This window comes from Neophocaena asiaeorientalis, unplaced genomic scaffold (genome assembly GCF_003031525.2).
Source record: "Neophocaena asiaeorientalis asiaeorientalis breed wild unplaced genomic scaffold, Neophocaena_asiaeorientalis_V1.1 scaffold119, whole genome shotgun sequence".
Lineage (NCBI taxonomy): Eukaryota > Metazoa > Chordata > Mammalia > Artiodactyla > Phocoenidae > Neophocaena > Neophocaena asiaeorientalis.
Genome location: NW_020175821.1, coordinates 3,538,286 through 3,563,480, shown reverse-complemented (window position 1 = coordinate 3,563,480; position 25,195 = coordinate 3,538,286). Strand labels below are relative to the sequence as shown.

The window sequence follows — 25,195 nt, the reverse complement described above, 5'->3', positions numbered from 1 at the left end:
TGTGCGTCGGCAGTGCAAATTAAGGAGCTAATTACACAGAGGCGCTCGGCGGACAGTCCAGGTCAGGCCTCTAGGCCGTAGCCCAGGGTCCGAGGGGGCCACATGTACGTCACAGCGGGCGGTCGGGGCCAGTACCGGAAGGCAAAGGGCCGGCGGGAGCCGGAGCCGAGCGGGTAGGGGGAAAGGGTTGAGAAAGGGGGTGCCCCTCGGGCAGGGAGGCTCCTGGCCGCGGCCCCTGCGCCCCTCGGCGGCTTTTCCCGGGCTCTGCGTTCGCGGCGTCCTACCTGAGGCCACACCCCGAAATCAAACTCGCGGCAGGTGAAGCCGGCGCTGCACAAACATGTAAGCGCGGCCTCCCCCCGTCGTTCCCGGCGCCTCCCGGCGGAGGGCGGGCCGGGCTCCCGCGGCCTCTCCCAGAGCTCCGGGCGCTTCCCGCTCGGCAGGTGGGTGCCCCGACCACCGGTGGCGGGGGGTGTGCGGGTTCCCAATGCTCTGGATTCCGGCCAGTCGCGAAATCCGCGGGGACACTTACTACATCGGCCACAATGAATTTCTGACCTGTTTCCACCCAGGCCTCGGAGGACCGGCCCGCGAAGGTCCCCAGTTCCCTCTCCTCGGTGCCTGAGAGCTCTGCCCACTGAAGAGTGAGGAGTCCGGAGAAAGAGGAGGCAGGGAAGGCGGCCCGGAGGTGAGTAGCCCTGGGAGGGTGTCCAGGGGCCTCTTGGGACCTCCGTGAAGGACAGGCCGGGACAGTGGGCAGGCAGGTGGCCCTCCTGGGCTGCCCCGTTCTCGGTACTGTTAGGCAGTGGTCCCTACTAGGTGCCATTTCTCAGTCCTTAGTGGATGTGCCTTGTTACTTCACCCGCCTCGGCCCACTGGAGGCGCGCACGACTTCAAATGCCCCGCCCTGGCTCCTGGCCCAGCCTCCGCCTGTCCTCCCGTCCGCTAACGGTCAGGGGCAAGGCAGTGTCACCAAGGCCAGTGCACTAAATTCTTGTTTGGGAAAGAGGCTCCCAAACAGGAAGGGCAGAAGCAGGCCCAGCGTCCGTGCTGAGCAGACCAGGAGGCAGCCCCAGCCAGAGGTGCTGCTGGGCAGATCCCAGCCTGCCGTCAGCTCATTCCCCAGCTGCCCAACGTGCTAAAATCTCTCCAGCTTTGCCCACACCCAGTGAGTGGCATCCACCCTGGGAGGGAGATGCTGCTGGGAGCACCAAGGGCTAAGACATGAGGAGTTCCCAGGGTGTAGTCTGTGTTTTCTGTATCTTGCCCCATTCTGGTGCGAGCTCTCCTCAGGCCATATATAGGACAGGGGTAGAGAACACATTTGGAACCAGAAAGAGCTGGGTTCGAATTCTGACATTTTGCCTTTGATTCCTTAAGCAAGTTTCTTTACTTCTCTCCCAACTTTAATGTCCTTATCTATGACATGGGGGTGATCATGCCTTCCTCATAGGGCAGTTGTGAGAAGTCACAATGATAACTGATAAAGGAGAACAGCCCCAGCAGGAGGCTATCTGCCTAGCCTCCAGTTTTGGGAAAGGTTAAGCTCCCCGAGCCCTCCTCTCGGGGAGAACTTTGAGAATGGTCTGGCTGTGTGGCAAGAGATTGTGGAGGACATCAGAGCAAAGCAATGGGAATAAAGTAATGGCAGAGGGTCTGTGCAGGGTGGGTAGTAAGGTGGCCCCAGAGCAGGGGCCATTTCTGGAAGGGAATCCCACTTTGGAAGCAGAAACAGCAGCGTGCTCTGTACACATCACACGGCTTCATCTGTCCATAGGTGACCCTGGACACACTGTTACCACCTGTGCAGCCTGGGGCAGAGAGAGAGACTCTGGCTTGAGGCTTCCAGTCCTATCTCTGCCCAGAGTAGTTGTGTGATCTGGGGCAGGTCATTTGACTTCTCTGGGTGCACTAGGCATGGTGCAGGAGCTTGGAGCTTGGATTTGACTCCCAGCTACACACTCACCATATCAGACAATTACTTCTCTCTCAGCCTCAGTTTCTTCACCTGTAAAATTAAGCTCATAAAACCTACCTCGTAGAGTCGTGACCATTAAATGCAGTAATGAAAAGCGCCTGGTACGGTGTCTGACACGTGCGAGGCACTTTATACACGTGTGTGTGTAGCTTCCCTTTCTCAGCTCCTCCTTCCTTCCCCAGTCACTTGCCATTCTTAAAACGCACCCAGTAAAACAGGTTTGGCCCATGTCACTGCAGTATTGTGAACTTGGGGTGAGGAGGGGAACAATATAGTGATACAGAAGGTTAAGGGCTGTGAAAACATAATCTTTTTGTGACTAGGGGACTTAATCCTGTGACTTGGGGACTCTGGAGATTCTTTCTGGCTAGGCACTGAGGTCTCTGTGATGAGGTCTCGAGCCTCTATATGTGGAAGCTGTTGAAAATCTGGGGTAGGCTTCCCTGGTTGGTGCAGTGGTTGGGAGTCCACCTGCTGATGCAGGGTATGCGGGTTCGTGCCCCGGTCCGGGAAGATCCCACATGCCGCGGAGCGGCTGGGCCCGTGCGCCATGGCCACTGAGCCCGTGCGTCCGGAGCCTGTGCTCCGCAATGGGAGAGGCCACAACAGTGAGAGTCCTGCGTACCGCAAAAAAAAAAGAAAAAAAAAAGAAAATCTGGGGTAGTGAAGAGGTAGCTGGCCTGCAGCTCTCCCAGTCTTCACTCCTCCCTTGGAGATTATGCCATGCCCAGGAAGCCCCAGTGCTGCGGACTGGGGAAGCGGTTAGGATTCCAAGTACAGTGAACAGAGGTCAGAGGGCTGCTCTGGCTTGAGCCGCTGCCGGGTGGCGGCAGCACAGCACTTGCAGGCTGGAGCTGGGCCCAAAAGGCAGGCCTGAGTCAACATTGACCTTCCCTGGCTGGCCAGCCTAGCTCTTCGGCCTCTCATTCAGCTGGAGTGTTGACACAAGTGATTGAATGAGACTTATTATCATATTCTTTTCAGCAACAGCCCCATTATCTTTCCCCTGGGGATTCACTGGGACCTGTAGTGTGGGAATGACAACAAGGGTGGGGAGCCCGGACATTTTGGCGTGTTCTGTGCACAGTGCCCCCTGCCCTGCACACTCAGCTTCTCTCTGGGCCACTCGAGTGCGTCCGAAGAACCTCAGGGTACTGCTCTACATCCCGGGGATGCTCCACACTTCCACACAGCGGCCCTGGGAAGGTCTTGAATAGTGCCTGTGGGCAGTGGCAGTAAGGGCCACAGCCTGGGTCTAGGCCCCATCCACCCTACAGGGGACAACTGGGCAGAAGAGCAAATGAAATTCTCTTCAGGCCCTTCCCCTGGTGTAATTCTAGGGGACAGGAAGAGTGCTGGGGTGCCACCTCTCATGTCACGTGAAGAGGGCAGATGGCAGGCCTGGACCCCTGGTGGAAGCTGAGGGAGGACAGAGCTCAGCCCCACATGAAGGATGAGCTGTGAGGGGACAGAGAGACAGAGGGCAGGGGCCTCCGAAAGGGGGAGGAGCCCCCCATCACTGAATTCATTGGAGCAAGGCGAGCAGGGCGTGGCCCAGCTCCTGTCGGGAATGCCACCGAGGGATTGAAAATGGGGCAGGGGCGAAGGGGAGGCCATACCCCCTCAGTAAGTCCCACAGGTGGGTGGCGCAGGTCAGGATGGGGTCTGGCAGCATCGATCTGGAAAAGCCAGCTAAACTGCACGAGAGCTAGGATTTTGTTTTGTTCACTATGGTCCCCAGAGCCTGGAGCAGAGCAGATGCACAAGTGAATCTATCAAATAAGTGAATGAATAATGTAATTTCATATTTAAACTAACTCCAGAAACTAACGTTTGAGAAAGAGCTTCCTGGCTGATGAGGATATTCCAATGAAAGACTGGCTTCTGTCCAGGATATTCTCAACCAGGGGCCTTCGAGGCACATTCCTTTTCACAGAAAGGTGTGGGATGTCAGTTCCCAAAGGGCGTTGTGAAGAGGTTGGGCAGCAGACCTCGGGGTGAAAGGGCCCAGCCCTGGAGGTGGCAGGGTCCTCCATCAGCCCCTCTGTGACTGGATGGTGGCAGTAGTGGGGGTACCTTTGTAAGTGCTCTAGGACTCAGGGGCTTACCTCTATCTCGATGTCACGTGGGTCTGAGAATGACAGGCTGGGGTGGTGGAAGGTGACAGCTAACTGCAGCCTTGTTCACATCTGGATCAGACTAACAGGGGTCTTCCCCTTCTTTGCTGCTCCACTTGGGCAAATCACTTAATCTCTCTGAACAAGGGTTTTCTCATCTGCATAATGGGTACAGTTATAGGCCCACCTCACCGGCTTGCAGCGAGGATTCTGTGTGTGAACTGCTCAGCCCAGAGCCTGGTGCTTATACTAGGCACTCCCTGAGTGACAATTACTAAAAATACCCAAAACAGCCCCTCCAACTAGGAGAGATGCTGTTTCTTTCCTCACTGTACCTGGAGAAGCTGGCAGAAGTGAATAAGCCCATGCCCCTGTCGTTGGCCCTGGAAATGCTGAGGCTTAGAAAGGAAGAGTGGGCCAGGATCACAAGCGGAACTCAGGAACGCCGCGCCCCAGGTCCACGCTGAGCCCGCACTCAGCCCTGACAAGCCGACGGTGCCTCCCTCAAGGGGGGCCTAGGCATGCACCCCACTCTCACTCTCTGGCCCTCAGAGGGAACAGGGCCCCAGGTGCAGCTGCCTTCTCTCTTCCCACTCATCTGGAAATGGAGGGGAATCCCACCAGCCTCATCCTAACAGACAGTTTACATCCCGGAACTCACACAGCCAACCAAATCCTCCTCCCCTCAGAGTGGCTGCAAGCTCCTTCAGACTTGCTTTCTAACCACCTTCCCAGCCTGTAGTGCATTCTTGTGAATCCCTTCAGTGGGCTGAGTGTCCTCTCCTTGAAAGGAATTCGATGTGTGGGAACAGCCAAAACTCACTGGAAGCCGGGTCTAGGCGGCAGGGCAACCTCGTTGGACACCAGCTCTTCTGGTGAAAAGCAGAGGCCACAGGTTAGGAAAACACTTGATGCTTTCCAAGATGGGCCCCAAAGTTGATTCCCAGGAGGACTTCTGAAAGTCCTGGAGCACATCTATAACAGGCGGTTTCACTTCCAAGGGTCTGCCTCAAATGGCAGTGCTCACTGGAAAGTCTGTGCTCTGGTTTGAGGTTTAAGTGCAGACTCATTTCTCCATAGTTCTGGTTGGGGAACCAACAGCTTGGTGGCCCTGGAGCCCCAGGCCCTGGCGGATGGATGTCTCCTCCCCAAGAGGAAAAGCAGTTTGAGGGGCTGACCCACCCAGCACAGCTATCTGCTGTCCCTGTTATAGACCCTGGACCAGCTGAGCCACAGTGCCTGGTCTGGGGGCCCTCACCACCCAGACCCCATGGCACCGTGGGACACTACTACAGGCCTGCCGGTTGCCTGACTTGAGGCTGAGACCCTACTGAGGGGACGTGGACCTATGCTGGAGAAAATACCCTCCTGCTGTTTCTGTGGCTCTTTCCATGTGTGCCAGGCCCTGACATCACAGCTGCCAAGGCAAGCTCCTTAGAACACCCCACCACCACCACTGCAGGGCAAAAAAAACCAGACAAACAAGCCCTGGTTCCAAACAAAGTAAGGGTCAGACTGCAAGTCAAGACAGCGCCAGTCTCCCTTGGCCTCTGACTCACAGATCAGCCCAGGAAAGAACCTAGTAATCTTGATTGAGAGAGCTGGCCCTGGCCCATGCCCTTCTACACAGACTGCCCAGCCCCCTTCCTGTTCACAGAGACCCCTGGGAAGGAGATTAACAATAGCCCGAGTCCCTCTGAGTGGGCATGGTGGACGGAGCAGGGCTTTGGAACCAGATCTGGGTTTAAACACCAACTCGGTCATTTCCTGGTTCTGTGACCCTGGGTAAGTTATTCAGCCTCCCTGAGCCTCATCTGGATTTGTGGATAATAATAATAGCTCCTACCTCCCAGGCTTGTTGTGAGGATTAAATTAGTTGGCGCTTGGAAAGGGCCTAGCATGTAGTAGGTGCTCAAGAAAAGTTACTTTCCTTTCTCTCTGGAGCCTCCTGCTCCTCTGACATGATAGTCCCACCCCTCAGTGACCCCAGGCCTGTGGCTCCCTGAACTCTCCCACCACCTCCACCCTCAGTTTTACTGGGTGTGACAGCATTTCCTCCAGAAGCCTCTGCCAGGAACTGACCTGCTCCCCATCTGCCAGGTTCTGGCTGGAGGAAGCAGCCTCAGCAGGAGCTGTGCCGGGGGGGCGGGGCGGGGGCGGGGGAGCTTCCTTCTAAAGCTGGTTGGGGCAGGGCTCTCCCTCCCCTCCCCTCCCCTCCCCTCCCCAGTGATGGGCATCCTTCTCTGGTCCAGTCATGGGCCAGCCTGCTGGCTGGAAGGTGATGTCCTCGGCCATTCTCAGAAGAGGAATGTTCAAAGCATTCCTCGGTCGTAAAGGTGCATCCCAGCCTGAGAAAGACTCCTCAGCACCTCCCCCCGCTGCGTTGGAGGGGCTCGGGAAGTGGAGGTCCCCCTGAGCCAGAGCTGGCGCCCTGCCTCTGCCCATTTCTACTTCAGTGGCCAAGGCCCACATCATTTCTGTCAGGCTAGGCAGAAGGAAAGGCAGGGACTGGCTCTCTGAAGGAACAGCATCCTCCTTCCTCCTCCAGGGTACCTTCTTTAGGGAAAGCTCTTTCACTAGGTGAGTGGAGTGTGGATGCAAAGAGGTGGTGCTTCTCGGATGGCAGTTTTAAAGGCGGGCATGGCCTGATTTGATTTAACCTCAGGACTGACTCAGCACCCCCTCTCCCTCAGCCCTGAGGTCCTTGGGCTTGTCAGAAGGCGGGAAACTGGGTGAAAGATGGAGACCTAGGAATGGCAAGTGAGGGCCCCTGTCTGGGCATTCGTGTGTATGTCCAGGACATGGAGCTGGAGAGATGCAGGGGATGCTTGGGTCTCAGGTGATTGACACCCAGTGACCTGGCAACATCGGATACTTAAGTGGGTGAGTATCTCTTAGGAAACTCAGTGCTCGTGGATCACTCTTTTCTTTATTTAAAAATATTTTGTTTTCTTTAGAAAGGCAGCCCATCATCTTTAAGGAAAGTTCAGAAGAGTAGAAAGATGGGGTAGGAGGAAGTCACCTGGAACCCCACCAGTCAAACACAACAACAATGAATATTTTGCTGTATTTCCTTCAAATATTCATTATATTCATACTGCATTTACAAATTAGTCTAGGTGAAATCTTTAGAAAGAATTTCCTACTCCTAACCTAGGCCTGCTTTGGACAAAGAAAAGCTTGATAGTTTAATTTGTCCTCGGGACCCATGGGTGTGGATTTGGGCCCCAGCAGGTCAGGGGCTCCAGGAGAGCCCATCAAACTTGGGCTCGCCATAGTCACTCACACCAGACCTGGGGCAGGGGATGGCCAGACTAGGGGTTACCCTCTCTCCTGCCCCCCACCATCACTCCCACCAGCTTTATAATTTTTACCTTTCACATTTAGATCCAGTTAGTTTGGGGATATGATATGAATTCATTTTTCCAGACTCCTTTTTCTTTTCATATGGATATCTAATTGCTTCACCTACATTTATGGAAAAGATCATCTGTTCCCTACCATATTGCAGTGTCACCTTTGCCATAAATTAAGTGACCTTATGTGAGTGGGTCTATTTCTAGATTCTCTCTTCTGTTCCACTGGCCTATTCATCAGTCTTTGTGCCAATTTCACACTGTATTAATTGTGGTTGCTTTATAATAAATCTTGATATCTAGTAGTGTAACCCTCCAACTTTGTTCTTCAAGATTGATTTGACTATTCCTGATTCTTTATGTTTCTCTGTACATTTTAGAATCAATTTCTACCAAAAGAAGTATGCTGGGATTTTGATTGCAATAACTCTGTAGGTTAATTTGGGAATAATTGATATCTTTATAATATTGAGGCTTCCAATCTATGAACATTCTTTATTATCTTTAACGTCTGATATTTTTCAATGTAGAGACCTTGTGCATCTTTGATTAGATTTATTCCTAGGTATTTGATTTTTTTTTTTTTTTTTTTTTTTAACCTTTTTTTTTTTTTTTTTTTTTTTTTTTTAACACTTTTATTTATTTATTTATTTATTTTTGTGGTACGCGGGCCTTTCACTGTTGTGGCCTCTCCCGTTGTGGAGCACAGGCTCCGGACGCGCAGGCTCAGCGACCATGGCTCATGGGCCCAGCCGCTCCGCGGCATGTGGGATCTTCCCGGACCGGGGCGCGAACCCGCGTCCCCTGCATCGGCAGGCGGACTCCCAACCACTGCGCCACCAGGGAAGCCGGTATTTGATATTTTTAATGTAAAGTGGGAAAGGGTGTCTGAGGGGTTTTTCCCTAATAACACTTCTGACAGCAAATGAGAGGGTTTTTCTCCTCCTGAGATCATTTCTCCAACTCTCTGACACCAACTGGGTGTTCAACAATTCAATTTGATTCTGACACTAACTACCTGGATTAGCACAGACTCCTCAGGCTCAGTCCCACACACTGCCCCCCACTTTGGACTCAGGTTCCAAGGCCCAGGTCCCCGTACCTCTGACCAGCTGGCTAATAATTGAGGTTCCCACGACCCCCTCCTCACATTTGATAATTTGCTAGGATGGCTGGTGGAAGTCGGGAAGGCACTTTACTATTACCAGTTCATCAAGATGCAACTTAGGAACAGCCAAATGGAAGAGATGCATAACGCATAGGGCAGGGTATGGGGGAAGGGTGCAGAGCTTCCATGCTCTCCCCAGACGCGTCACCCTCTCAGGACCTTGAGGCGTGCACCAGCCCTGAATCCTATCTCTGAGGGGTTTTTATGGAGGTTTCATTAAGTAGGCACAATTGATTAAATCATTGGTTATTGATGATTAACTCAATCTCCAGCCCCTCTTCCCTCCCCAGAGGTGGGAATGGGGAGGCTGAAAGTTCCAACACTCTTGTCACTCTGGGGGTTCCAAGAGGTTTAAGAGCTCTGTGCCAGGAATAGGGGGCAGGGTGTGGGGTGTACAAAGACCAAACGTCTATTTCCCATTGTACCACAGAATCTTTTTTTAAATTTCATTTTCTATTTGTTTGCTGCTGGTATGCAAAAATACAATTTTTTTTTGATATTGACCTTGAATTGGGGACTTCTAAAATTCACATTTAATCCCAAAAGTTTGTATGTAGATTTTTCTATGTACACAGTCATATTGTCCCAGGCAGTGTTGGCCTCACCATGGTTTTGGGCAAGTCCTGGCAGCCTCCCTTTAGGTGTGGATTTCCCGCTAGCTAAGTGGCTGGCTCTGATTCCTAAATCTCTACTCCCCCTCCCCCAAAGCCTGAGCTCAGTTCATTGCTTCTGTCAGCTCCCCACCTCCCCTGTGACCCCTGGATCCTAGGACTCTGCACTGTCCTTCTTTCTCCTCAGGCCCTTCCTGCTGCCTGTGGGAAGAACTTATTCTGGAATTGCTGTTAGGGTGGACTCAGGAGGGGCATCCCAGAGTCATGTAGACCATTTGCTAAAGATGCTTTGCAGGAACTTCCCTGGCAGTCCAATGGTTAGGATTCCATGCTTCCACTGCAGGGGGCGAGGGTTCCACTGATCCCTGGTCGGGGAACTAAGATCCCGCATGCTGCGGTGTAGCCAAAAACAAAAAACCGAAAAAAAAAACAAAAACACAAAAGATGCTTTCCCTGGGCATTCCTGCAGCAAATGCTGGGCCTTTGGGTTCAGCCGGGGAGTTGGGGCCAGGGATGTTCTGGTGGGGGGTGAGGGAAGTATTAGCCACCTCTTTTGCAACTCTAGGCTGTGTCCCTACACCTCCAGAAGGGTTTACAGAGTGGGGAGGAGAGTGAAACCATCAGCTGAGCTAATCCAGAGATAGAGGGTCTGTCAGGACAGAATTGCAGAACTGAGACTCTTCTGTAGCCAAAGACTACAGGGAGGAGGTCAGGCTTTACCAAGCCAGGAAGAGTCTATGTCGTGGAGCGGTGACGAGGGCCCCAGAACGAGAAATCAGGCATGACCCCTGCCAGGTGACTCCGAGAGGACAGGAGTTGGGCATCACTCCCAGACTTGGATCTGCTCACGTTCTGATGTCTGCAGGGACCTGAGCTGAGAGACAGGATGCACGGAGAGGTAACATAGCAAGAGAAACGCCCCTTTTTCCTGGGAATTCGCTCATTTAACACTCCCTAAACTCTGTGCGTTATTTTTTATTAACCGCATTCTATAGATGAAGAACGCTGAGGCTCAAATCATTAAGGTAGCTCGCTCAAAGTCTCCCCAAATTAGTGGAAGACTCCCTGCAACTCACCTGTAACTCAAACAGTTATATTTCATTCCGAAGTCCTTGGTCGTTGGGGCTCCTGCACATGTGGCTTTGCCTGGTGGGAATGTTTGGTAGATTTCCTGAACCTCAAGGTCCCCAGAAGTGGCTGCCATTCCAAGAGGTATGACACGGATTCAGATTGATTCATGCTTGGTGAATGCCTAGTGGAGAGACTGGGCTGTTTGAGCCCCCTGCCTTCCCGAGTGGCACCAGCTGCCTCCCAGATCTGTGACCTGCTCCAGAACCTGTGAATGTGACCAGGAAAATTCTCTCTCTGGAGCAGGAAAAAAAAGAGAGTGCCATGGCACAGATCTATCCAGTTCTGTAGATAGATGAATGATCCAAGCATTCAATTCAAGAAACACACGTCTTGTTGAAACAAACCTAGAAGTGACTTTTCCAGCTGACACAAGAGCCCACCGAGTGTCCTTAGCACCCATCGCCCCACACAAATGCACTGAGCTATTCTGAGCCACTTCAAATACAATAGCATTCTAGTGGGTACCCCCAACCCTGTCTTCCATGTGGTCCCAGCCCAGGGCTCCCTGAAGGTGAGGCCAGAGCAGCACTTTGGAAGAGTCACTTTGCCTCCTGGGTCTCCAGTCTCCCTCTCTCAGATCTGCATGCCGGTGTCACTCAGAGCTGTTGTTAGAGCTTGATAGGGCCTAAGGCAAACCCGAACCAGCAAGGCAAGGGATGGAGGTTTGACTGCAGGTGATGTTTTGTACAGAGTTCTGAGACCAGAGAGAAGGGGACCCAGAGGGAGGTGGGCTCTCTCTTCCTGGAGAGCTTTTCCCCTAAGATAGCTGCCCTCACCCACCCCAGCAGTGCCCTTAGCTCAGGGCCTTTCCAGAATTAGGGCCGAGCACCTGGGGACCATAAGGGCCCTTTTCGTTTGGTCCCTGATGGGGCAACATGTCTCTGAATCAGCAGCTTGACTTTTTATGAAGTTGTATGTTACATTAGCAGTTTTTGGTTTTGAACCATTCTGGGACAAACCCGAGCTGACTGTGTTATAAAAGAAACAAACAAACAAAAAAACCCTTTAACGAACAATTGGATTCAATTTGCTAATTTTGTTTAGGATTTTCATTTATGTTCAGAAGTGAAATTGGTTCAAATTTTCCTTTCCTTTTACTATTTTTTTTAAATTTATTTAATTTATTTATTTTTGGCTGCGTTGGGTCTTCGTTGCCGCACGTGGGCTTTCTCTAGTTGCGGCAAGCAGGGGCTACTCTGTTGCAGCGCGCGGGCTTCTCATTGCAGCAGCTTCTCTTGTTGCAGAGCACGGGCTCTAGGTGCGCAGGCTTCAGTAGTTGTTGCTCGCGGACTCTAGAGCGCAGGCTCAGTAGCTGTGGCGCACGGGCTTAGTTGCTCTGTGGCATGTGGGATCTTCCCGGGCCAGGGATCGAACCCGTGTCCCCCGCATTGGCAGGCAGATTCTTAACCACTATGCCACCAGGGGGCTTCCTTGTACTATTCTTATCTGGTTTAAGAATCAAGATCATACTTCATAAAATGAGTTTGCCAGCTTTCCTCCCTCTTCCCCACCCCCCTTTAAATTCTTCGACGGTGGTGCAGGGGACTTGGAGGAGATGAGAAGACAGACACCTCTTTTCCTCCTTTGTAGTCTGTGTTGGCTTATTTATGGGGTTTTTGCTGCTTCTGGGACTGCTCTGCGGGGAGCTAGCCATTTCCCTGAGGGAGTAGGCCTGAGAGGTGGGCCGGTGCAGGGGGTTGAAGTGGGGGAGGGAGTCTGGGGCCCCAGTACCCACTGCGGCCACCTGTCCTTCCCGGGGCCAGGATCCTGTGAAGCCCTCTCTGGAACTCAGTCTGACCCTCCCCACGCAGGCACCATGTTCCGCAAGAAAAAAAAGAAACGCCCTGAGATCTCGGCCCCACAGAATTTCCAGCACCGCGTCCACACCTCCTTCGACCCCAAAGAAGGCAAGTTCGTGGGCCTCCCCCCACAATGGCAGAATATCCTGGACACACTGCGGCGACCCAAGCCCGTGGTGGACCCTTCACGCATCACCCGGGTGCAGCTCCAGCCCATGAAGGTGAGGCGGGCATCAGGGATGGCGGAGGGGGAGGATTCAGACCATCCCCCTTCACAGAGGGCTGCTGGCAAGACCACACAGGCACCTGAAGAACCACCTGATTTACCAGCTATCAGTTAGCCAGGATGTCTTCATTCCCTGCTAATCAGCCTCTCGTTCTCTCCCTGGGTGACCCAGGGAGGAGGATCCTGGGGAGTCCCTCTCCACAGGGTGGTAGGGTTGCCAGATTTAGCAAATAAAAATACAGGATGCCCAATACAACGTGAGTTTCAGATGACAAATAATCTTTAAGTATGTCCCATGCAAAATTTGGACCTGCAGCCCCTGTGGGGCTGGGGGCTGTCACAGACCCAGGGGATTAAGTTGTGTGGGTCAGGAGGGGTTGATGCAAGAGGCTGATAGGGGTTGGGGTCAGGGCCCTGTCAGGGTTTGGAGGCCACAAAGCCAGTATGTGTGGAGGAGAGCCCTGGACTGGTGCGTGTCCCCTGGAAGGCCACACACAGACAGAGCTGGAGAACGGCAGCGGGCCCCAGGCAAGGCCTGCAGTCTCCCCAGCTCCCGAAGCTCAGCTGCCGGCACCATCAGGCACGCTGGATTGAACGCCACGGCTACTCACCTGTCTGCCCTGCTAGACTGTGGGCCGGTGAAAATGAGGCTTCTCCCTGTATCCGTCCGCCAGCACAGGCCTGGCCCGCCGTGGGCCCTGGGTAGGGGCTGAAAAATTAAGCATAGATGGATGACACTGTAAGCGAGTTCATGGTGCTCCTCCCCCAGGCCCCCCAGGGAGGCTCTCTGACCTGGTCCCCGCCCAGCGCCCCCTGCCTGCCATGACGGGAGGCTCACCACGCTCTTCCCCCTCCCCTGCAGACAGTGGTGCGGGGCAGCGCAGCACCCACGGACGGCTACATCTCGGGGCTGCTCAACGATATCCAGAAGTTGTCAGTCATCAGCTCCAACACCCTGCGCGGCCGCAGCCCCACCAGCCGGCGGCGGGCACAGTCCCTGGGGCTGCTAGGGGATGAGCGGTGGGCCGCCAACTTGGACATGTACTTGCAGAGCCCCCAGTCTGAGCGCAGGGACCCCCACGGCCTCTACCTCAGCTGCAACGGGGCCGCACCAGCAGGGCGCAGGCGTGTGCCATGGCCCGAGCCACAGAGCCCGCGGGTCCTGCCCAGTGGGCTGGCCACCAAGGCACAGTCCCTGGGCCCCACCGGGTTCCAGGGTGCCCCGCAGCGCTGCCTGCAGAGCTCCCCAACCGGCACCTCGGCCTCCACGGCTGCGGGCAGGCGGGGGCCCAAGATTGCCGGGCATGGCTCTGAGGAGGCCCGGCCACAGTCCTGCCTGGTGGGCTCGGCTGCAGGCAGGCCGCGGGGGGAGGGCAGCCCCAGCCCTAAGACCCCGGAGAGCAGCCTGAAGCGCAGGCTGTTCCGAAGCATGTTCCTGTCTGCTCCTGCCGCCGCCCCTCCAAGCAGCAGCAAGCCAGGCCCTCCGCCACAGAGCAAGGTAGGTCAGGCCGCGGCCTCCGCTGGGGCCACTCTTTGACAGGGCAGGGAGCCTGGCCCGGCAGCATCCGCTGGGGACACAGGCCCTGCCCGGCCTTCCCCACTTACACGGTCGGTCGGATTGGGGAAAGCATGAGGTAAACAGATCATCAGCTGAGGATTCTACCCTGAACCAGCTGAGCCCTAGCGCTCCAAGGGCTTCGCACGTGTGAGTCAGATGTTGCAAGCCAGGTCATTTTCCGGGGGCCTCTGAGGGTCTGTGGTACGCCTCAGCTGACGTTCCTGCCCTCTGGGGTGTATCTAGGCGGACCACACGGGGAGGCAGGCACCCCTGAAAAAGCAGCACCTTTAACCACAAGCCCAGACCCTCCCCTGCCCCCAGTGCCCAGCGATCCCACCCAGGCTCCAGCCCCGGGGGGGTGGGGAGGGGGGGCAGGGTCTCTCTGGCTCCCTTTTCTGATCTTTTTTCTGCCTGGACCCCCAGCTTGTCCCAGTGCTCTCCTGAGGTCATACACAGCCTCTCTGCACTGCTTCTCTCCTTCCTCCCTCCCTCCCTCCTTTCCTTCCTTCCTTCCCTTTTTCTAGTAGTTCTTGCTTTGTTTGACATTCCTGTAGTTATTTATTCTCATACTGTGTGCCATATGAAAAGCTAGAGGATTGAATTTGCCTGGGTCTGGGAGCAACAGGAGAGCTGACTTTCGGCGTGTGACAGCCTCAAATGCACATATTTTTCTTGTAAAAAAGGAAACAGTGAAGGGAACCCTAATGGTGACATTTTTGGGCAGGCCGAGGAGAACATGTATGCTTCTTACGTGCCCTATGACATCCTGTCCATGGTGACAGTGACATCCTTTCCCATTTGGCAGATGAGAAGACTGACTCAGAGAGCGTGGTACAACCCCCTGGTGTCGCGAACGGGTCAGCCGAAGGTGGGAGGGGAGGCTTTTCCATGAAGGCATCTTTTAGCTCCTCCCTGAGGGTCAGGCAGAAATGAGCTCAGGCTGCAGCACAAGGGTTGTTAAGTCTCACCTAAGAAACCGCCACTGACAGCGGCATGAGTAATGGAGTGCCCCCTCCCCGGATGGCGTCAGTGAGTCCAGCCCAATCGTGGGGGGGGGCGGTGGGGGGTTGAGGGGTGGCCTGGACCCTCAACCCCATATAGGTCACTGCCAGCCCAAGGCACCCAGGGAAGGTTCTGGGCTTTGTGCCCTCCAGTCCCCACTGGGACAAAGGATGGTAGGCTGGGATCCCCTGTGGGGCGGGGGCTTTAGGGAGGAACAGATGAGACGTGGCTTGATATGCCCCGTGAGAAAACATGAGTGCCTGTGAGCCGAGGGGTCTCTGGAAGGCTGTACCCCTGGGGAGACATTCCCCAGAAAACTAAGGTGGGGGCAGGACAATGCACCCTGCCAGGAAGTGCACTTCGAGAGTCCTGCTGGGGTGGGGGGTGGTTTCAGGGATTTGGAGAAAGGGGGTGTCAAAACTGGTATGCGTGGTCCTGGGCTCCTGCCAGCACCCCACAGCAGGGGGCAGGCCAACCGCCCCCATCCCCACACACCCACAAAGCACCTACTGTGGGCCACTGCTGCGGGCTGTACGAGGTCTCCCCTGCCCCTGAAGAGTCAGGTGGTGCCCATCCGGGGCTCAGAAACACCATGGTTCCAAATCCAGGGGAGTGGTTTCCTTCTTGGCCCCCTGGGCACACCTTTCTAGATGGATGTTCTCAAGCCAGGCCTCCGAAAGGCGGGGCCGAGACTGCCCCACAACCGCTCTGGGCCAGGGCTTCTCAACCCTGTACTATTGACGTTTGGATCAGATAATCCTTTGTTGCAGGGGCTCTTCTGGGTGTTGAAGGATATTTAGAAGCATCTCTGGCCTCTATGCGCTAGACGCTAGTAGCACCCCTCAGATGGGACAACCCCAGATCCCTCCAGACATTGCCAAATGTTCCTTGAGGGAAAAAAAAATCACCCCCAGTTGAGAGCCACTGCTCTCAGCAAATTACCATATGGTTGGGAAGCATTCAGTTTCCTCCTCCTCCCCCAAGGCCTGGGCCCTGGGAACCCAGACCAAGCCAGCAGCCAGCCCTCCGCACTCAGCACATCCCAGAGGTTGGCCCTGGACACTCACAGCAACTCCTAAAGCAGCAGTCCATGCACTAGTGCCCTGGGAGGGCAGGCCACCAATAGCCACAGCGTGCCAGGCATGGCTGCAGGAGGGTCTGTGACCTAGAGCTCTTGTACTCAACCCCAGGCAGCTTGGCCTGCACTCACTCGCTTTGGCTAAAGAGCAAAAGGAGACCTCAAGTGGGGACAGAGAGGCCAAAGAGGTAAGACAGTTAGGAGCTTGGGAGATTTAGAAGGGGTCCCACTTAGCGGCAGAAGGGCCTTGTCAGAAAGACCTCAACAATCAGCAAACCTTCGTTAAGCACCTACTGTGTACCATGTACTCGGTTACATGCCAAGGATCCCCAGTAGGACCACTGCATAGGGATCAGAGGTTAAGCTGATCAGGGCTGAAGTCTGGCCTTGTCCCTTACGGCTTAGTGACTCTAGGCAAGTTACTTAACCTCTCTGAGCCTGTTTCCTCATCTATCAATGTAGATAATAATATTACCCATGGGCTAATAAATCAGTCCACAGGGCTATGAGAATTAAATGAGATAATGCATTTAAGGCCCTTGTCAAAGTGGTAAGCCCTCAATAAAATGGCTCTAGTATTTCTTAAATATTATGAAATGGCCTCTGCCTGGGCGGCACTAACAGAACAGCCTCCTGAGCCCACAGCTGGAGAGCCTGGCCCTGTCTTCTTAGCCTGGGAAGGGAACATGAGGCCTCATTGCAACTCCATGTACAACTCTTCTTTCTAGTGGCTTCCTGCCCAAGAAGAGGCCTCAGTCACACAAGTAACTCCAGAATTAATCCAGAGCCCCTAACAATTAATTCCACCTTTTGTCCCCCTTTCCCTTTCTTGGAGCGGTTTAACACGTATCATCTGGTCCTTTCTCGTGGTTACGTTAAGTAAAATCTCCCTCCTTGTGGAGACAGGCAGCAAGGGCCACAAAGGGACACTTGGGACCAGACCCTGCTGAGGTGAAGACCAATCCTGGCCCGACCACCCCCGTGTCCTATGTCCCATGTCCCAGGCCACGTCAGAGCTGGCTGCCTCCCCCAGATCCGTCTGCTGCTGCCATCCACCTGCTGCCTCCTCGGCCCCTGAGCTCAGCCAGCACCTGCGGCAGGGTCTCCACAGGGGCCTCGACAGCAGGGGGGGAAGCGAACCCACCTCCTCAGTCCCTCTGCCTGACTTGTCCCCACCCTCCCGTGTTCACTCATCCTCAGAGCAGAGAGCTCATGCGGGAGGCCGGGAGGCCAGAAGGAGAGGGAAAATGTTTTACCGCCTTCCTTAGAAATCCAGAGTGGAGAGAGGTCAAGGGCCGTGAGAGCAATCTCAGGAGCAGCTTTAGGAGCTTTTCGGAGCCCCAATCTCTGCCCAGCCCCACACAGATGCTCAGAGAGCACATTTTCTGTGTTAGGTCCATGCCTCACAGGCCAGCGGGCAGCCTTTTCACAGAGCCTTGGAGGCTGCTACCGGGTGACATCTCATGGTCCTTCTGCTCCTGGTTGTGGCCTCACAGCCTTGGTGGTGGCCGTGCTCCCTCCACCCCGAGTCCCAGCCCTCCCACAGGCTCCCCAAGGCCATGGAATTGCAGAGCTGCTCAAATTGTGGGCCAAGGTTCCTCTCACATCCAAAGCCACGGGCCTTGTTAAACTGCGGAGTCCCTGCTCTAGGGACCTGCTGAAGCCGTTCCCAAGGCCAGGGAATCTGCATTTTATCCAGCTCCCCAGATCACTGTGCCTTCACAGAGGAGACTGGGGCTCAGAGAGGGGGAATGGCCTAAGATTCACCCCAAGTCAGAGTGGAGCAGGACTGGAACCCAGGTCCTGACCCCCCAGTCTGGAGCTCCCACTGCTCCGCCACAACACAGTAGGGAAAGGGGGGTGAGGTCGGTGCTGGTGCTGGCGGGGACAATCCATTTACTGCACACATGTGCTTGCCGGGCGGGGGTGGAGTGGTCACGGCAGTCCCGGGAGGTTTACCTGGCTCCTTCACCTCGAGGGCTGAGCACGAGTCAGGCACGGCCTGGCAGAGGCTGGAGCACACTCAGTGGGCCTGCGGGGCTGGGGGTGGCAGAGCCCCACAGCATGGCTGTCGCCAGAGGAGGCACCGTGCACATGCCCAGTACTAGGCCAGGCCAGGACTGGGATGAGAGCCCTGAAGTCTAGCGGGGAGGGGTGCTGAAGAGGTTGTAAAGGCCCTGGCTGAGCCTGGTAGCACCCAAGGCCCAGGTTCAAGCAGCCCAGCCCAAGCTGAGTGCTTGAGTAGATTCCCTGGAAGCTGATTCAGTTTTGAGGATGAAGACCAGCACCCTCTGGGCACCTAGACAACCGCCTATAAGATGGGCTCTGAGATGTTCCGGGAAGGCCCCTCTGCAGCTCCTCAGGTGTCCCCCGTTAGGTTGCACATGGCCCTCTCCAGGTGGCCCTTTTAAACATACACAATCCCTGGGAAGGGTCCTGCTGCACTTCGCCAGCTCCTTGGGGACACCCAGGGATGGGACCCTTTCCTGCTGGGGCTGCCCGGAAGGCTGGGCCTGAGCAAGACTCACTGGGGGCCCAGCCTGCTGCTCGATTCCATCTTCCCTCCCTCCCTCCCTGCCAGAGACCAGAAAGATAGGCCCCCTGCCTTCTCTTCCTTCTTGGGGGGTCATCAGCCAGGAGTTCCATGTGGCTAGTGGAGGAGCTCCTCTGGGGAGCCCTGAGGAAACCCCCTCACCCCTGGCCCCAAGGCTTGGGTTTGGCTGGACCTACCCTCCTGATTCCAGATCTCTCTAGCACCAGATCCCCAGCCCAGGAGACACCTGAGGACCCCCCAAGATGGTAACATGGCTCTGTGGTCCTCTGTTGGGGACCTAATCTCACCGCACAGACACGCAGACGCCCCGTTGTCAGGAACAATCGGGACTATTAGATGGCAGCCGTGTGTCCTGGGAGTCAGTCACAGCTGCCTCACTGCAGCCCCCGCCCCTACGCCCAGGGCCTCTTCTGCCCGCATGGGCCCTTGGGTAGGGTAGCCACGGTTGTCAACGCCTCTGACCCAGATTGCCTCCTGGTGGCCTCCCTGGGGTCTGGCTGTCAGTCACCCAAGGAAGAAATACCGGCCCAGGACACCCCAGGGACTCGGCTTTGTCTTCGCAGGAAGGACAGTGTGGATATAAAGAGCTGTTGTTTTGTCTGCTCACCTGGGAACACTGGGGGTTGACTTCTCAAGCAGGACTATGGTTTGGCTTCAGCTCCATTTGAAAATCTTTGCTTGCGGCACCTCCCACATTAGTCTGATGCCCATCCCGGCTCTGCCCAACCCTGCCAGTGTCCAGAGGTCACGGCAGCCACCCCCTGCCTCTGGGAAGGGTACTCCAAATGCTCCCACAGCCAAACCCCTTTCTGTTTCTTCCCTTCTCCTTGCAGCCCAACGCCTCTTTCAGACCGCTGCAGAAAGACCGCCCCCCAAGCCTGGTGGCTAAGGCCCAGTCCTTGCCCTCAGACCAGCCCGTGGGGACCTTCAGCCCTCTGGCCACCTCGGATACCAGCAGCCCCCAGAAGTCCCTCCGCACAGCCCCAGCTGCCGGCCCTCCTCCAGGACGGTCTTCCCCGGCAGGCTCCCCCCGCACCCGGCATGCCCAGGTCAGCACCAGCAACCTGTACCTGCCCCAGGACCCCGCTGTGGCCAAGGGTGCCCTGGCTGGTGAGGAAACGGGCATTGTGACACACGAGCAGTTCAAGGCTGCACTCAGGATGGTGGTGGACCAGGGTGACCCCCGGCTACTGCTGGACAGCTACATGAAGATTGGCGAGGGCTCCACAGGCATCGTCTGCCTGGCCCGGGAGAAGCACTCGGGCCGCCAGGTGGCCGTCAAGATGATGGACCTCAGGAAGCAGCAGCGCAGGGAGCTGCTCTTTAATGAGGTGGGAGGAGAGGGCGTGGCGGGGCATTTGGGATGGGCAGTGATGGTGGAGGCAGGCTGGACGTCTGCAAGCAGGGGCAGTGGGGAGGGTGCCCGGCACTCAGGCGTCCCCCCTCCTGCCCCCAGGTGGTGATCATGCGGGACTACCAGCACCTCAACGTGGTGGAGATGTACAAGAGCTACCTGGTGGGCGAGGAGCTGTGGGTGCTTATGGAGTTCCTGCAGGGCGGGGCCCTCACGGACATCATCTCCCAAGTCAGGTGGGCAGCTGGGAGGGCTGGGACCCAGCACTGGCTGCTCCCGCCACTGCCCTGGCAGGGATATTAGGCAGCCTCAGGCCTGGATGATTGGGGTGCCCGTCACGTGGTCCCGAGCCACACTGCCCACCCCCATCTGTTCGGGTTAACAGACCCAGGGGTCTCAGGGCAGTGGGGAAGACACGAGGTCTCCAGCCTAGGCCCAGGCCCGTTTCCAGGGCTCTAGCCTGACTGGGCTCCCACACACATCGTCCAGGAGCTGTGGGGCCCCGTACCAGGGGCACCTACTCTGCCCAGCCCGTCTTCCCTGCAGCCCCGCCAAAGCTAACATGCTCTTCTGCTGATGGCCCTGCCTTCCCCGTCCAGGCTGAATGAGGAGCAGATTGCCACCGTGTGCGAGGCCGTGCTGCAGGCCCTGGCTTACCTGCACACCCAGGGTGTCATCCACCGGGACATCAAGAGCGACTCCATCCTGCTGACCCTCGATGGCAGGGTAGGGCCCTTCCCACCATGGCACACCCACGACCCCACTTCACGGCTCCTCCTCCCTAGTTCGCCATCACTCCCCTTTCTCCCTCTCACCCCAACCCCAGGTGAAACTCTCGGACTTCGGATTCTGTGCACAGATCAGCAAAGATGTCCCTAAGAGGAAGTCCCTGGTGGGAACCCCCTACTGGATGGCTCCCGAAGTGATCTGCAGGTGTCTGTATGCGACTGAGGTAACGGCTCCCTCCACCACCCAGCCCTCCCAGAAGAGGCTTGGGGACACACAGCTCTTCTACTTGTGGTCTCCTCCAGAGCCCCCCACCCCGAATAGCCCCGGTTGTCGGGTTCCCACTTAGTCAATACCCTACCCCAACATCCACTGCCCCCTTCCCACTCTTGGTTGGATCTTCTCTGGCCTGTGACTTTGCTGCCACAAACTGGTCCCCAAAATGCTCTCCCCCAAGCGCAAGGGCAGGTTGGGGTATGGCCAGGCTTCCCCATGTGTGGTGGCCTTTCTAAGAGAGTGGCTGACAGCTGTGTCCCTGCAGTCAGTGGTCACTCACGCAGGTGGTAACTGACCACAGGGAAGGTGACCAGGAAGGAGGCCGACTCACCAAGGAAACCTGGGGCCAGCTGTTCCCCTCCCCCTGCAGCATGTTGCTACCAAGGGGCCAGACTCTGGCCAGTGGAGTCAGGGACATTCTCCTCCTGCAGGTGGATATCTGGTCTCTGGGCATCATGGTGATTGAGATGGTAGATGGAGAGCCACCCTACTTCAGTGACTCCCCAGTGCAAGCCATGAAGAGGCTCCGGGACAGCCCCCCACCCAAGCTGAAGAACTCTCACAAGGTCAGTCGGTACACAGGGTGTGACCCTGCAGGCCCCATTCTTCCTGAGGCTTCAAGGATCAGAGTCTGGGCTGTGAGGCCCAGCTTCTCCCTCCCACAGAAACCAGAGGGCCCGGGCTCCCGGAAAAGGCTCGTCTTTCTCCACACAAATCCCGCAGCTTGGTGTGGAGCCTAGTCACAAACTCCCGTGGTCACTCCAACAAGTTTCCACCTGCAGACAACTGACAGGAGCCTGAAAGAAGGGAAAGCAAGGCCAGCGGGAGTCCCTGATGCCCTGGGAAAGAATCTAGAGAAGTTAACTGAGCAGTAACGCCTCTACCCCATCTGTCAGGGGAGGCATGCCAAGGCACACAGTGTTCCCAGTCTCCATCACAGAGAATTGGCTTGCCCTCCATCAATGTACATCCTAACCACATCTGAGCCAGCTTTTCCCTTAAAACCATTGTGTGTGTGTGTGTGTGTGTGTGTGTGTGTGTGTGTGTGTGTGTGTAAAACGCTTTTCTGGCAAATCCTTACCTGTGGGCACCCCCTGCTGGTAGCCAGCTCAGCACAGGGCTGCAGAGTGGCACTGCCATCTGGTGGCCAGAGTGAGAAATGTCCCAGAGGGTTGAAGCTCAGTCTCTAAATGCAAAATAGTTCCGTAGCCCTGCTGGATACGAGGAGAGACAGGAAACACTTTCTGAGACAGCTGGTCCTTGGAACCCGCACTCCTGACCCCCTAGACTAGCAGATATTTCTAACTGGCTAATTCCCCAGAGGATGCATCCTTCCATTACAGCCTAAGACTCAGCCTTATCCCAAAATATTGACTCAAAATGAACCAGGGTAAGCCCTTGACTTAGACTCTAAGGCTTAGAGAAATAAAGGAATCTTCCTTTTTCAGGTCCCACTTTGTTTTTTTCTATTTTTCAAAACACTCCTTCCTCGCTGACCTCTCTTTTTTATCTTCACTAAAGCCCTATGTAGCAGACAGGGAAAGCACATTTTATCATTAGCCCATTTTACAGATGACAAAACTGAGCTCTAGAGAAAAGTACAACTTGCTGGAGATTAGGGATAGACCCAGGACTGGATCACTGGGTACCAATCCCGTGCCCCTTTCCACAGAGCCTGAACACTGAGAGCCCTGAGAAGCAGCGTGGTGCATGGGCTGTATTTGGAGCCCAGCTCCCCAGCTCTCCTGGTATCCTAATTCCATTGCTCACCAGCATCCACTATAGGTGAACTGGCCACCTTTCCCGGACTGATGCTGACTTTCTTTACCTACCTGATAGTCCAGAAAGTACTGAGCCTGGGAGGAACCAGGAAGTAAGAAGCGAGAATTTAAGACTTTCAAATGACAGTGGGGCCAGGCAGATTGGGTCACCCCAAAGTGGCTGCAAACTGTGGCTTCCTCTCACTGCCCTGCCTCCACAGGTCTCCCCAGTGCTGCGAGACTTCCTGGAACAGATGCTGGTGCGAGACCCCCAGGAGAGAGCCACGGCCCAGGAACTCCTGGACCACCCCTTCCTGCTGCAGACGGGGCTGCCCGAGTGCCTGGTGCCCTTGATCCAGCTCTACCGCAAGCAGACCTCCACCTGCTGAGCCCAGCCCCAGAGTGCGCCTGCCACCTGTGCCCACAGGCAGGGGACACTGGGCCACCAACTTGCCAACAGGGCCTGGCTGCCTGCCTCATTCTCTCAGTATTCTCTCCAAAGATTGAATGTGAAGCCCCGACCCTGCCCTCCTGCCCCTCAGCCCACTGGGCCAGGCCGGACCTGCCCCTCAGTCACTTTCCCTCCCAAGAGTCCCCAGTTGCCTCTGGGATGATGGAGACCTCTTCTGCAGGATGACCCTTTGTTATCTGCACAGGGATATTTCTATGAAACATGGAGACCAGTGCTTCTGGCCACTGTGGCCAACACAGCAGGAAAGGCTGCTGAAGTTTTTTTTTTTTTAAAGTAGTAAGTAGTACACGAGCATCCCAGGTCACCCAAGAGGCAGACTGCCTGTTTTCATCAGGATACTTGCTGTTCTCAGCTCCAGTTCCAAATCCTGGGGTCTGGAAGGTGTTTATTGCCTGACGCCATCTTCCTCCCTTGTGTCTGACTTCCTGAAGGCACAGTCCCACCTGCACCTGCTTCCTGACCCACCTGAGCTGACAACACACTCCCTGCACAGCCCGCGCCCAACTGTGAACAGCCTGCTCGGAGGCCGTGACGGGGAGGGGAATTTTCTGGGTGAAAGAGGAAGAAGGCAGCTGGTGGTAAAGTGGTCTCACTTCACAGGATGCGTGTGTGCGCACACGTGTGTGTGTGTGTGTGTGTGTGTGTGTGTGTGTGTGTGTGGTGTGGAGGAAGGTCACCCACGACTGTCTTCGGTTAGGCTTCTCCATCTTCTCTCCCACTAAACTCTGCTCTGAAGGTGACCTGCTTCCTTGGCCCGGTTTCCCACCTCTTAAGTCCCGGGGTTCTACCTGACCAGCAAAGAGGTCTGTATTGAGTCGAACACATCCTGGGGGCCTGGCCGGTTTCTGAGTTTCTCCTGTACTGTGGTATCTGAGAGCCAGGGACCAGAATGGTGAGGGAACAAACTTGTTTTACCTGTGAGCTTCATCTCAACAACCAGGTCATCGGGGACCCACTCTTCTTTTGTGTGCTTGGGGGACCTGTTTTCAAAATCCTGGTCTGGGAGAGGTGAACCAGCTCCCAATTCCATCATGTCACTGGAATGGGCAGCCCATTTGTGCAAACCACGTGCCCCTAGCTGCCTCCTCAGACACCTGTCTCCTTGTCCCCCTCCCCTCCCCACCTTCAGGGCTGCTGTGAGACAGGGAATCCCAGGGAAGAACTCCAGGTGTCTGGACCCTATCTAGATAATATTTTTAGATTCCTCTATCCCTAGTGGCCTGCTTTGGGGCAAAAAAAAATTGCAAGAACTTTTTTTAAGGGTCAGAGTTTTAAAAACAAAAGCATTGTCCCTTTTGTGAATTGTTTGCACTTGTGCCTGTTTTAAATTAAACAGAGTGTTCAAAACCTCTGGCCTTCCTGTCATCCCTGGGAGTAGAGCCAGGCTGTCTTCAAACTGGACACGCTGTAGTGGGTGTCCAGGGTGGCCCTCCCTCCTCCCTGCTGTGAGCCCCCGGACGGTCATTCTGATCCACAGAAAATCCTACTCCCTGGTGGCATGTGGGCCTGAAATGAGGGCAGAGAAGAAGGGAAACAGGAAGTGGAAGGCCCTCGGGACTGAAAGAGCTGAGAAATAGACAGGGCTCCTTCCCAGGAGAGAGGAACCCAACCCGGAAAGCCAGGGCCGTGGGCTGTGCTTGCTGGCGCCACAGGGGCTGACGGCCACTTTCTGCAGCGGCATCTCCCTTCCCCCGTTTGCTTCCCCCCGCCACCTCCCCGGAAAGTCAGAGGCTGCTCCCCTCAAACTGTCCATAGGAAGTGGCCTGGAACTGCTTCCAGTGAGAAAGCAGTCTCTGCTTCAGTTCTCACAACAGAGGGTGACCGTGAGGAGCTGTGAAAGAGCGCAACTGGAAACCAAGAAACCTGGGTCTTTAAACTTCCAGCTCTGACACTGATTCCAGCACTTACTTCCTGAGGTCTCATTCTACCCCCTCTCTGTCAGGGTCACTGAAACCTTCTACCCAGGAGCAAGGAGTCCTGCAGACCTCCTCCCCACAGTTCCCCACCTAGACAGCTGCCCTGGTCTAAG

The 25,195-nt window shown here is 55.5% G+C and overlaps 1 protein-coding gene across 1 annotated transcript; it reads left to right on the top strand.

Moving 5' to 3' along the window:
* The first annotated feature begins 379 nt into the window (after positions 1-379).
* PAK6 (p21 (RAC1) activated kinase 6) lies at positions 380-24,496 on the top strand. Its single transcript, XM_024732485.1, has 10 exons — positions 380-443; positions 573-688; positions 12,173-12,381; positions 13,249-13,884; positions 19,412-19,909; positions 20,035-20,168; positions 20,532-20,658; positions 20,759-20,884; positions 21,366-21,500; positions 22,916-24,496. The coding sequence occupies exons 3-10, from the start codon at positions 12,178-12,180 to the stop codon at positions 23,081-23,083; spliced, it is 2,028 nt and encodes a 675-aa protein (XP_024588253.1). The 5' UTR covers positions 380-443; positions 573-688; positions 12,173-12,177; the 3' UTR covers positions 23,084-24,496.
* Positions 24,497-25,195: the final 699 nt, after the last annotated feature.